The 13,959-nt window shown below is 41.8% G+C and overlaps 2 protein-coding genes across 7 annotated transcripts in view; one reads left to right on the top strand and one right to left on the bottom strand.

Moving 5' to 3' along the window:
- The window catches only part of ulk4 (unc-51 like kinase 4), a 227,467-nt gene that overhangs the window by 77,795 nt on the left and 135,713 nt on the right, over nt 1-13,959 (bottom strand). For all 6 annotated transcript variants that reach the window (XR_009654740.1, XM_060922070.1, XM_060922071.1 and 3 more), the window contains exons 28-30: nt 12,177-12,228; nt 11,749-11,914; nt 11,526-11,618 (exon numbers count right to left, since the gene is read on the bottom strand). Coding sequence is in view for 5 of the 6 variants with exons in the window: in XM_060922070.1 (XP_060778053.1) it covers nt 11,526-11,618; nt 11,749-11,914; nt 12,177-12,228 (311 nt within the window). In the remaining variant the exon portion in view is untranslated. The remainder of the gene's footprint in view (nt 1-11,525; nt 11,619-11,748; nt 11,915-12,176; nt 12,229-13,959) is intronic.
- Nucleotides 5,238-11,135, top strand: LOC132886885 (myb/SANT-like DNA-binding domain-containing protein 7). Its single transcript, XM_060922082.1, has 3 exons — nt 5,238-5,695; nt 9,415-9,504; nt 10,106-11,135. The coding sequence occupies exons 1-3, from the start codon at nt 5,299-5,301 to the stop codon at nt 10,435-10,437; spliced, it is 819 nt and encodes a 272-aa protein (XP_060778065.1). The 5' UTR covers nt 5,238-5,298; the 3' UTR covers nt 10,438-11,135.

Raw genomic sequence — 13,959 nt, 5'->3', positions numbered from 1 at the left:
AGTTAACTATGACAGTCGCGACATTAATCGCGATTAAATATTTTAATCGCTTGACAGCACTAGTTAATATACATCCATTTCTGCTTTTCAGACCTGCAACACATTCCTAAAATGTTGGGAGAGGGACAATTTAGGGCTAGCACAACAGTAGTAAAACAGTTAAAAGTAAAACAGTTAAATAATGATGCGATTTGAAACAGGTGATGTCAATGGGTGACTGTAATCATGATTTGGTACAAACTCAGTATCCAGGAAAGGCCTAGTCTTTGAGGAGCAAATATGGGCCGAGGATCTTCAGTTTGTCAACAAATGCGTGATAAAATTATTGAAATGTTTAAATACAATGTTCCTCAAAGAAAGATAGGAAGAGATTTGCATATTTCACCCACTACAGTGCATAATATCATTAAATGATTCAAGGAATCTGGAGGAACTTCAGTGCATAAAGGGCAAGGGCACAAGCCTAAGCTGAACACCCGTGATCTCCGATCCCTCAAACGGCACGGCCTCAAGAACCATCTTTCATCTATAGCGGATATAATCACACGGGCTCAGGATTACTTTGGCAAACCTTTGTCAAGCACTACAATACAGAGTTACATCCACAAATGGCAGTTAAAACTTTACTGTGCAAACAGAAAGCCTCATGTTAACTGTGTCCAGAAGCCCTGTTGACTTCTCTGGGCTCTGAGATGGACCATCACACAGTGGAAACTTGTATTATGGTCAGATGAATCAGTACTTCAGGTCTTTTTTGGAAGAAATGGACACCATGTGATTCAGAACAAAGACGAAAATGACAATTCAGACTGCTACCAGCAACAAGTCCAAAAGCCAGGGTCTGTCATGGTATAGGGGTTTGTGCCCATGCCCTTGGCAAAGGCAACTTACACTTCTGTGATGGCAGCATCAATGCAGAAAAGTACTGTACATTGAGATTTGGGTGCAACATATGCTGCCTTCAAGACGACACTTTTCCAGGGAAATTTCAACAATACAATGCCAAACCAGATTCTGCACACATTACAAAGGCGTGGCTGTGGAAGGAGAGGGTGCCTGTCCCCTCTGTCCCTAATAGAGAATGTGTGGGGAATTTTGAGATGAAAAATATGACAATGACGACCCCATACCGTTGCATACCTTAAGACCGGTTTGCAGGAAGCATGGGACAAAATAACACCTGCAATGGCTCATCACTTGTCTTCAGTCCCTAAACATCTTTTAATTGTTGTGAGAAGGAATGGCAACATTACAAATTGCTAAATGCTTTACTGTCCCAGTTTGTTTTGAAATGTGTCACAAGAATCAAAATTGAAATGTGTTTATTTTGAAAAAACAACAAAATTCATGAGGTAAATCATCAAATAATGTGCTGCCATGTTGTTATGAATGCAATACAGGTCAAAGATTATTTACAAATCATTGTTTTCAGTTTTAATTTCAACACACCGTTCCAACCTTTTCTGATTTGGAGTTGTAACCATTATAACGTCATTTCCACCTGGACACAATTTGTCTAACTGTACTCTGTGCAGTACAACCGTTCATAACGGATCAAATAATGATGGAGGCATTTACTGGTTGGTTCTAGGATTAGGTCTGTTGTGATGCCTCTTACAGTGTCAAACCTACTTTTTCAGTGTGTAGTACAAATACCAGTGACTGTCAGTGGATAACAGTGGATATTAGCATCTGGGTCGACAGTCAAATTCAAGAGTAATTAGGTCTGCTCCACATGATTGCTGTGTCGGGTGCAGCTGTGACTCAGCTTTCTTGAGAAAATAGCTCAGTGGCAATGAATAATAGTCTATAAATCAGACAACAATTAGATAATAAATACTGCTTCCTATGTTGATCTGCTGTATTTCCAGCAATTTGCAGTTCAGGACGGTGTATGCCAATTTTCAATGCAATAGGACACCACCAGCTTGTAATGCATACACTTTGTATTGGACACGCTGCTGCACAACAAAAAAATAAACACCAGAAACACCCCCCCCCCCCAAAAAAAAACAGTGATAATTTGCATATTTATTATATTAACAAGACATGCTTGCTGACCCATGTGTCACTTTCTTGGGTGTTTTTGTTTCTTAGGTGTTGCCAAGTCCTAACTTAACGGCACAACAAATAGCAAAGCTATGACTCCGATCAGGATAAAGTGGTTACCAAAGATTAATGGAGGAATGAACAAAGCGCAAACAGCACTACACCTGCAATATGTCTCACTCCAGACATATAAATCTGACTTGTGAATTCATATCTGTACTGCATCTCTGTCTACTTCCAAAACCCTGACTGCCAGAAATAAATTGCTCTTTTGAGATAATAATAATAACAATAATAATAATAATAATAATAACAAACAAAAAACTGACCATTAAAGCATAGGCAAAGATTCTGCTTTGGCCTATGGTATTGTGTAACTAACCTAATATCTAGCTAACTCTTAAAAAAATCTTGTTTTTAGGCTATACAGCTTTTTTTTTTTAACATTTTATAAACTTCACCTACCAGTAATTTTATCTACCCCAACAACGCTCACACATTCTTTCAGTTCGCTAACATGAATTATCAAAATACAAATTGATGTTTCAGTTTAGGTTATTTTCAATTAAAGCTACTGTAGAAATGCTATTGCAAGCTGCTTGTGGGAAAACAACAAACAAAAAAACATTTCTTAACGTGAAAACAGGCTGCTGCACCATTTCACCTCTGCAGTTCCGAGTGCCAAGTTAATACACATGCAGAGGCTGTGTCCCAGACCACATACAGCATATTATGTAGCAAACTGTAAAGCCAATTGGCCAAATCTAATTGGTGCTAGATTTTTAGCACCGGATTGTGTGACTGAATGTGACATGACAACCACAATTACGCAGTTTATCTTCAACACCTAGACCAACTCCTAGAAGCTAATGCATGTACACTTCAACATATGTTCCATCAAGTTAATCTCATTATTCAGGTAGCTTGTAGTGCTACAAACTATGGTATGAGTATACACCCTCAACAATTTGTTAGCAACACTATACTAATACTGGGCAGGGCCTCCCATTGCTCTCAAACAGCCTCAGTTCTTCATGGCATGGATTCCACAAGATGTTGGAAACATTCCTTTGAGATTCTGGTCCATATTGACATGACTGTATCACACAATTCCTGTAGATTTTTCAGGTGCACTTTCATGCTGTGACTCTCCTGTTCTACCACATCCCGGAAGTGTTCTATTGGTTTCAGATCCGGTGACTGGGATGGTCACTGAAGAACACTGAACTCATTGTTCATGAAACCAGTTTGAGATGACTTTTGCTTTGTGAGATGGTGCATTATAATGCTGGAAATAGCCATCAGAAGATGGGTAAACTGTGGCCATGAAGGGAGGCACATGATCAGCAACAACACTCAAAAAGTCTGTGGCATTCAATTAATGACTTATTAGTATTAACTAATAAGAACCAAAGAAAACATTCCTAAAACCATTATACCTCCTCCACCAGCCTGGACTGTTAACACAAAGCAAGTTGGGTCCATGGACTCCTGCTGTTGATGGCAAATCCTGACCCTACCATCTGTGTGCCTCAGCAGAAATGGAGATTCATCAGACCAGACTATGTTTTTCCAGTCTTCAGCTGTCCAGTTTTGGTGAGCCTGTGCCCACTGCAGCCTCAACTTTCTGCTCTTGGCTGACAGAAGTGGAACCCAACGTGGTCTTCAGCTGTTGTAGCCCATCTGCCTCAAGATTTGATGCGTTGTACATTCTCAGATGCTTTTTTGAAGCTGTTAGCCTGTATCTGCATGATTTTATGCATTTCACTGCTGCCACACAATTGGCCGATTAGACAATTGCATGAGTGAGTATGTATGAAGGTGTTCCTAATAAAATGAATCTATCCATCCATCTCTTGCATTTATTTATACAAAAGTATGGCCACATTGACATCCTCATATAAATTTGGGAACAAAATGAACTGTGGCACTTTTTTTTCTTTTACACATGGCAGGAGTGTGCATCTGGGCGGCACGGTGGTGTAGTGGTTAGTACTCTCGCCTCACAGCAAGAAGGTCCTGGGTTCGAGCCCCGTGGCCGGCGAGGGCCTTTCTGTGCGGAGTTTGCATGTTCTCCCCGTGTCCGCGTGGGTTTCCTCCGGGTGCCCCGGTTTCCCCCACAGTCCAAAGACATGCAGGTTAGGTTAACTGGTGACTCTAAATTGACTGTAGGTGTGAATGTGAGTGTGAATGGTTGTTTGTCTCTATCTGTCAGTCCTGCGATGACCTGGCGACTTGTCCAGGGTGTACCCTGCCTCTCGCCCATATAGTCAGCTGGAATAGGCTCCAGCTTGCATGTGACCCTGTAGGACAGGATAAGTGGCTACGGATAATGGATAGATGGATGGATGTCAGCCCTGCGATGACCTGGCGACTTGTCCAGGGTGTACCCCGCCTCTTGCCCATATAGTTAGCTGGGATAGGCTCCAGCTTGCCTGTGACCCTGTAGGACAGGATAAGTGGCTACGGATAATGGATGGATGGATGGATGTCAGCCCTGCAATGACCTGGCAACTTGTCCAGGGTGTACCCCGCCTCTCGCCCATATAGTCAGCTGGAATAGGCTCCAGCTTGCCTGCGACCCTGTAGGACAGGATAAGCGGCTATGGATAATGGATGGATGTCAGCCCTGCGATGACCTGACGACTTGTCCAGGGTGCACCCCGCCTCTCACCCATAGTTAGCTTGGATAGGCTCCAGCTTGCCTGCGACCCTGTAGGACAGGATAAGATTATACAGATAATGGATGGATGGGATGGATGTCAGCTCTCCGATGACCTGGTGACTTGTCCAGGGTGTACCCTGCCTTTCGCCCATATAGTTAGCTGGGATAGGCTCCAGCTTGCCTGCGACCCTGTAGGACAGGATAAGCGGCTACAGATGATGGATGGATGGAGTGTGCATCTGCTGTACACTGTAGCACTACAGGTTATAACATAACTACTCAGGGTTTATAATTATCGACTGAGAAAATCAGACAACGTTAGAAAATGGTGGACAAAACAGTGCACTCTCTGTCAAGTAAGGAAGGAAATCAGACGCAGCCTTGGTCTGTGGGACTGCAGCTGGACCCCACTCATTAATCGAATTACTCAGCACATGTATACGGGTAATCCGATTATCCCCACATCTGCGCATGTGCAAGAAGGCACACGGGGAGAGAGTGAGAGGGAAAAGCTGCCCCGGAAACGACAAAAAAAAAAAATTATTCAGCACTACAGGTTTCATTTAGCGCTGTTGCTAGGCAGAATGGCGACAAAGCAGCATTTTTGGAGCGATAGTGAGACAACATTCATGCTGGACGAAATGAAAGATTTGAATATCCTTCAGCTTCTAGACGGTAGGAAATACAGGAACGCAGACATGTTTAAGAAGCTGTCAGATAAGATGGCCTTGGCAGGGTTTAGCCGGAGTGTGGAGCAGATCCGCACCCGCTGGAAAGTCCTGCGCCAGTCTTATTTCAGAGCGAAGCGGCAGAGCAGCAGCGGGGTCAGTCCGCTCGACTGCCCCTATTTCGACATCCTCGAAGATCTTTTAGGTCCCATCCATTTCTCAGCCACCGAGGGCAGTGGAGTAGATGTGGGCTTCCAGGAGCGAACGCCAAGCCAACCAGCCGAGGATGCGGCCTCATCGCTCTCATCACCAGGTACTTGTCTTCACACGTGATGAGCCTGCGAACTCTATTGCGACTGCTAAACTTATGACGATAGTACCTTCATATCACCAGATATACAACCCCGATTCCAAAAAAGTTGGGACAAAGTACAAATTGTAAATAAAAACGGAATGCAATGATGTGGAAGTTTCAAAATTCCATATTTTATTCAGAATAGAACATAGATGACATATCAAATATTTAAACTGAGAAAATGTATCATTTAAAGAGAAAAATTAGGTGATTTTAAATTTCATGACAACAACACATCTCAAAAAAGTTGGGACAAGGCCATGTTTACCACTGTGAGACATCCCCTTTTCTCTTTACAACAGTCTGTAAACGTCTGGGGACTGAGGAGACAAGTTGCTCAAGTTTAGGGATAGGAATGTTAACCCATTCTTATCTAATGTAGGATTCTAGTTGTTCAACTGTCTTAGGTCTTTTTTGTTGTATCTTCCGTTTTATGATGTGCCAAATGTTTTCTATGGGTGAAAGATCTGGACTGCAGGCTGGCCAGTTCAGTACCCGGACCCTTCTTCTACGCAGCCATGATGCTGTAATTGATGCAGTATGTGGTTTGGCATTATCATGTTGGAAAATGCAAGGTCTTCCCTGAAAGAGACGTCGTCTGGATGGGAGCATATATTGCTCTAGAACCTGGATATACCTTTCAGCATTGATGGTGTCTTTCCAGATGTGTAAGCTGCCCATGCCACACGCACTAATGCAACCCCATACCATCAGAGATGCAGGCTTCTGAACTGAGCGCTGAGAACAACTTGGGTCGTCCTTCTCCTCTTTAGTCTGAATGACACGGCGTCCCTGATTTCCATAAAGAACTTCAAATTTTGATTCGTCTGACCACAGAACAGTTTTCCACTTTGCCACAGTCCATTTTAAATGAGCCTTGGCCCAGAGAAGACATCTGTGCTTCTGGATCATGTTTAGATACGGCTTCTTCTTTGAACTATAGAGTTTTAGCTGGCAACGGCGGATGGCACGGTGAATTGTGTTCACAGATAATGTTTTCTGGAAATATTCCTGAACCCATTTTGTGATTTCCAATCCAGAAGCATGCCTGTATGTGATGCGGTGCCGTCTAAGGGCCCGAAGATCACGGGCACCCAGTATGGTTTTCCTGCCTTGACCCTTATGCACAGAGATTCTTCCAGATTCTCTGAATCTTTTGATGATATTATGTACTGTAGATGATATGTTCAAACTCTTTGCAATTTTACACTGTCGAACTCCTTTCTGATATTGCTCCACTATTTGTCGGCGCAGAATTAGGGGGATTGGTGATCCTCTTCCCATCTTTACTTCTGAGAGCCGCTGCCACTCCAAGATGCTCTTTTTATACCCAGTCATGTTAATGACCTATTGCCAATTGGCCTAATGAGTTGCAATTTGGTCCTCCAGCTGTTCCGTTTTTGTACCTTTAACTTTTCCAGCCTCTTATTGCTCCTGTCCCAACTTTTTTGAGATGTGTTGCTGTCATGAAATTTCAAATGAGCCAATATTTGGCATGAAATTTCAAAATGTCTCACTTTCGACATTTGATATGTTGTCTATGTTCTATTGTGAATACAATATCAGTTTTTGAGATTTGTAAATTATTGCATTCAGTTTTTATTTACAATTTGTACTTTGTCCCAACTTTTTTGGAATCGGGGTTGTATTATATATATGTATGCATGTATGTATATACACACACACACAAATATTATATATATATATATATATATATATATATATATATATATATATATATATAAAATACACACACACACACACACTAATGTGTGTGTGTGTGTGTGTGTGTATATAAAATTTATATACACACATATATAATGTATATATATATATATATATATATATATATATATATATATACACACACACACACACAGTGGTGCTTGAAAGTTTGTGAACCCTTTAGAATTTTCTATATTTCTGCATAAATATGACCTAAAACATCATCAGATTTTCACACAAGTCCTAAAAGTTGATAAAGAGAACCCAGTTAAACAAATGAGACAAAAATATTATACTTGGTCATTTATTTATTGAGGAAAATGATCCAATATTACACATCTGTGAGTGGCAAAAGTATGTGAACCTTTGCTTTCAGTATCTGGTGTGACCCCCTTGTGCAGCAATAACTGCAACTAAACGTTTGCGGTAACTGTTGATCAGTCCTGCACACCGGCTTGGAGGAATTTTAGCCCATTCCTCTGTACAGAACAGCTTCAACTCTGGGATGTTGGCGGGTTTCCTCACATGAACTGCTCGCTTCAGGTCCTTCCACAACACTTCCATTGGATTAAGGTCAGGACTTTGACTTGGCCATTCCAAAACATTAACTTTATCCCTCTTTAACCATTCTTTGGTAGAACAACTTGTGTGCTTAGGGTTGCTGTCTTGCTGCATCATCCACCTTCTCTTGAGATTCACTTCATGGACAGATGTCATGACATTTTCCTTTAGAATTCGCTGGTATAATTCAGAATTCATTGTTCCATCAATGATGGCAAGCCGTCCTGGCCCAGATGCAGCAAAACAGGCCCAAACCATGATACTGCCACCACCATGTTTCACAGATGGGATAAGGTTCTGATGCTGGAATGCAGTGCTTTCCTTTCTCCAAACATAACGCTTCTCATTTAAACCAAAAAGTTCTATTTTGGTCTCATCCGTCCACAAAACATTTTTCCAATAACCTTATGGCTTGTCCACGTGATCTTTTGCAAACTGCAGATGAGCAGCAATGTTCTTTTTGGAGAGCAGTGGCTTTCTCCTTGCAACCCTGCCATGCACACCATTGTTGTTCAGTGTTCTCCTGATGGTGGACTCATGAACCTTAACATTAGCCAATGTGAGAGAGGCCTTCAGTTGCTTAGAAGTTACCCTGGGGTCTTTTGTGACCTCGATGACTATTACACACCTTGCTCTTGGAGTGATCTTTGCTGGTCGACCACTCCTGGGGAGGGTAACAATGGTCTTGTATTTCCTCCATTTGTACACAATCTGTCTGACTGTGGATTGGTGGAGTCCAAACTCTTTAGAGATGGTTTTGTAACCTTTTCCAGCCTGATGTGCATCAACAACGCTTTTTCTGAGGTCCTCAGAAATCTCCTTTGTTCGTGCCATGATACACTTCCACAAACATGTGTTGTGAAGATCAGACTTTGATAGATCCCTGTTCTTTAAATAAAACAGGGCGCCCACTCACACCTGATTGTCATCCCATTGATTGAAAACACCTGACTCTAATTTCACCTTTAAATTTACTGCTAATCCTAGAGGTTCACATACTTTTGCCACTCACAGATATGTAATATTGGATCATTTTCCTCAATAAATAAATGACCAAGTATAATATTTTTGTCTCATTTGTTTAACTGGGTTCTCTTTATCTACTTTTAGGACTTGTGTGAAAATCTGATGATGTTTTAGGTCATATTTATGCAGAAATATAGAAAATTCTAAAGGGTTCACAAACTTTCAAGCACCACTGTATATACACATACACACACACACATTATAATGTGTGTGTGTGTGTGTGTGTGTATATTTTATATATAGCAAGCTAACATACACAACACGGAGCTACTGAAGTTATAGCATACAGTATGCACGTATGAACTGAATAAAAGTCCCTGTGCACGGTGCCAAATAAACAAGTTTAATGTCTGCTTTGGGTTTAGAGTGTGCTGAAGATACGGAGACACGAGACATCCCTGTGGAAACTGAATCAGTCCACCTTTTACAATCTGCACCTCAGCAACGTTCCCCAGGTCAGTCAGTCAAACCAACTCAAATTTATTCAAAGCTCAAATTGTTTTTTTTTTAATTCATTTTTTTTTAAAACCACATTAATTCAAGCATCCACAAAGTTATTTCTGAATCGTCATCTTTTGGCTGCTCCCGATTAGGGGTCACCACAGCGGATCTTTCGTCTTCATTGCTCCCTGTCTTCCGCATCCTCCTCTACCACACCTGCCACTTTCATGTCCTCTCTCACCACATCCATGTATCTCCTCTTTGGCCTTCCTCGTTTTCATTTACCTGGCAGCTCCATCCTCAACATTCTCCTTCCAACATGCTCTCTTCTCAGGATGTGCCCATACCATCCCAGTCTCATCTCTCTCTTAGCTTAATTCCCAAGCTCTCCACATGTGCTGTCCCTCTGCTGTGCTTGTTCCTTATCCTGTCCAACCTCCTATCGCAAACCTTAACATCCTCAACTCCGCCACCTCCAACTTTGCCTCCTGTCTCTTCAAGACAGGGGGCAAAGTTGGAAATAACTCCAGTTATTTCTGAATAAAGAGCAAAATACACTAGCCTCCCAGTACAACTATTTATGCCTGGTTCTGTGTTTTGTTTTTTTCCCCCCAGGTTCAAAAATCAGAAAAAAGAAGCGCAAGGTTGATCAAGACCACTACAGCTTCCTGGAGAATTTGCAAAGGCAGCATCAGCAGTGGCTGGCAGAGCAGACGCAGCAGCAACAGGAGCGTGATGAACGTTTTATTTCATCTCTTATGGCGGCCAATGCACAGGCGACAGAACGGGTTGTTTCTTTAATGCTTGAAGGTCTCCAGAAGATGATTACTCCACATGTGAACAGTCCACACTGTTCAACAGAACTGCACCATCCTGCTCAAAATGGAATTTCAAATCCTCGGTCATTGATAAAGAATGAAGACTTTGAGGACTATGAGACAGGGTAGCGCAAGTGTTTCAACTGTTTGGCACAGCAGTAAAGCAGAGGCAGTGTACTCTGCAGCAGCACGGAGCTAAGAATGAAGTCCTGGTAAGCCCCATAGAGGATCTAGCATTTATAACTAGTGTATAACACAAGGCAAGCTACACGTTGAACAGTAGCAAAAAGCAAAGCCGAGAGTAGCACAAGCAAACGTTACCAACATGCATCTTTATAAAAACATCACATGAACAAAGTTTGATGCCCTTGTCTTGAAGCCACAGATTTTCTGTGCATTTGTTGTCAAAACAGCTGTGCTGCCTTAGTATCTTTCCTACATTCAAAACTGCTGGGTCACTAATTTAATTTACTCTGACACATTGTTTAGAAAACTAAGACTGACTGACTTTCAACATCGCTGTTGAATTCTTGAATCAGATTGAAAGCAGATGGCATTAATTACTTTTTTTTTTTTTTTAAATAACAGAAGCTGACAGTAGTGCCAGCTGTAATGCAGACCACGGTTTCATATTAATGTGCTGCTTCTAATTCTGTATCATTTCTATAGCAAAGAGTGACTTGTATGGAAGATGCTCTACAATAATCTAGCCGTAATAATATGGATTAAAAAAGGTTTATTTTAACCAATAAAAACATTGTTGATGTGGTGAATCCATGTTTGCCTACATGGAAAAGTCCTCAGAGGATGTTGCACTTTCAGGTTTCTCAGTAACATAAGTATCCCCCCCCCCCCCCCCCCCCTTTTCTTTGTCTTATTAACTCGAGAGAGAAAAAGCCAGCTGCTGGTGAAACTATTTCTACTGTGATAACAGGAACTAATTTATCTTGCACATGGTCCACCAAATTAAATGCTACTATGGTTAAAATGCATGATATGGTGTTCATTAAAAAATTGTAATTGTTGGCAAATTGCTGTGGTATAAGAGGAACAAAACATGCCGCTATAGCAAAATAATCCATGTTGAGGTCGTGTTTTATTCCTTACATTTCTAAACACAACTTTGGCCATAACTTTAACAAGGTTTTGAATGGCGTCATCAAGAAGACGACGCAAGAAGAATGTGTCAGTGATGGAGGGCCACAGAACAAGCGTACCTGCTGATGGGTCTGCTGTGCTCAGTCAGGGAACTCAGCAGTCTGAGAGCATAGACGGGTATTGGGTTTGGCTCCAGAAGCAAAGACTCGTACCTAAAGAAGGAGTCACCATCCAACTCAGTGTTATCTATAACAACTGTCATACAATAAAAGTGAAATAATGTTTATTGTTGAGGGAAAAAAAAAAAAAGCTTGGGGGGGGGGGGGGGGGTGTGTGTCTCACTGTGGCAGCAGGGCCTCAGTAATAAAAGTTAACAGGCGTGCGTTTGAAGATCTGCCCTCAAGATCCCATGTTTCTTTTTCTCTCTCCTCTTCCTCCATCACCTCCTGGCTCAGCAACAGCAAAGTGATATCTGACAGCAGCCGCAAACTCACGATACGCCACTCCACTGAAACATACACACAAGAGAGATGTACCTGTAAACTGGCACAACAGCAAAGGAATTTCCCTGTGCCTCAAAACTGAAAGTTAGATGCATTTACAACATCAGTAAAGCATAAAACTCTTGACTAATCTCAGCTTATCTTAGGCAAATGATCCCAGACAATTCTTCTTTGGCTCAGGATGAGTAGAGAACTGCAGAATCAGGCCTGCATGTGTTACGAGTTACCCTTCAGTCTGTCTACTGAGCTAGCGGCAGCGCAACTCACCATTCTTACTAAATGCCAAAGACGCCAACGGCGGCAGGATCGAATCCACAACCTTGGACAGAGAAAAAGCAGCACATTATTCCCAAACCAAGAGAAGCCCACCTAGATAGTCTAACAATTTATATTCACAGTCACACACACTGATTCTGGCAAAAACAGCTAGGAGGCAAGAAGTGAGAGAACTCAGGGGAGCTCCAATTTGCATGGAAATGTGATGTCAGCTCATGCCCCTTTGATCATGTAGAGTCCATTACAATGAAATGCCTTACGCCAGCTATTTTTGAAAATTACAATTGGGTTTATGATCATTACCAACTAGAATCATCTCCATAGAAACAAAGGTTGCATACAGGTAGCTTAATGTGGATAGCTATGGGCATTTCTCATTCAAAGGATTCCAGAGCAAGAACATGCATGAGAAAAAATAAATCATATTTATAAAGAAAGTGTTGTCATGTTTCTAAAATGAATTGTCCATAATTCATATACAATAGTAACTTTAATATAATTAATAATTTTGCACAGAATTAAGTTTTATGGCAAACCTTTGCACATACTCATCATGCTTAGTGTGTTCAGTGTCCTCTCTCGCTCTGTGTGTGTGTGTGTGTGTGTGTGTACACAATCACAGAGCTAGCACTGACAGTGAAGAATGGGTTTTAATGACTTCTGGCATTCTGTAATTAAGGCGCCTTCTCCTTTTATTGGGTATCAGAGGATTGCTTCCTCTCAAAGCTTCCTAATGCGTTGCTCCTACCTAAAGAACATCGTTAGTCATTAAAAAGCAGCCTCAGACAGATACAAAAAAAAAAAAAAATCCACTGCTGACCACTGCAGCGTGGAGAGTGATTTTCTGTTGCTTGCAGTTAGTGAGGACAGTAGTGCTGGCCAGTGGGAAAGCTGGGCCTCAGTATGAGTTCCCTCAGCTGTGAAGCCCATGCCCTGTACATAAGAATCCTACAGTATACTTAGATTCATACTGGAACAATAAAAGTACAAAATAAATAAATAAATGTTCTGCCCTACTCCCGTAGGACAGAGCAGTACAGTACAGTGAGCATGTTTATTGTTACACACTCCAGAATATGAATTCCTAGGAGTTTCATAACGGCTTGAAAAAAAATTTGAATATGAATATATTGAATATGTAAGTAAGAAAAGTACTTGCATCTTTCTATTAATTAGAATGTTCTTTAATTAAAGCTTGGGGCAGAAAAAAACAGACAGGCCTTACATGAGACGGTTTGTGTTGAAGGTGGGAGGCAATACATTTGCAGGAAAAATGCACTTCTACCAAGAACCCTACATTCACCCATCCCCTGCCATTTCAAGATAATGTCTTTATTTCAATTTAATATTTTATCAAGAAAGCATAATATTTTAATTTCATATATATGAGACACACACACACGGGGCGGCACGGTGGTGTAGTGGTTAGCGCTGTCGCCTCACAGCAAGAAGGTCCGGGTTCGAGCCCCGTGGCCGGCGAGGGCCTTTCTGTGTGGAGTTTGCATGTTCTCCCCGTGTCCGCGTGGGTTTCCTCCGGGTGCTCCGGTTTCCCCCACAGTCCAAAGACATGCAGGTTAGGTTAACTGGTGACTCTAAATTGACCGTAGGTGTGAATGTGAGTGTGAATGGTTGTCTGTGTCTATGTGTCAGCCCTGTGATGACCTGGCGACTTGTCCAGGGTGTACCCCGCCTTTCGCCCGTAGTCAGCTGGGATAGGCTCCAGCTTGCCTGCGACCCTGTAGAAGGATAAAGCGGCTAGAGATAATGTGATGTG

Source organism: Neoarius graeffei, chromosome 5 (genome assembly GCF_027579695.1).
Source record: "Neoarius graeffei isolate fNeoGra1 chromosome 5, fNeoGra1.pri, whole genome shotgun sequence".
Lineage (NCBI taxonomy): Eukaryota > Metazoa > Chordata > Actinopteri > Siluriformes > Ariidae > Neoarius > Neoarius graeffei.
The sequence above is the reverse complement of the archived record's forward strand: the minus strand, read 5'-3'. Positions and strand labels throughout refer to the sequence as shown.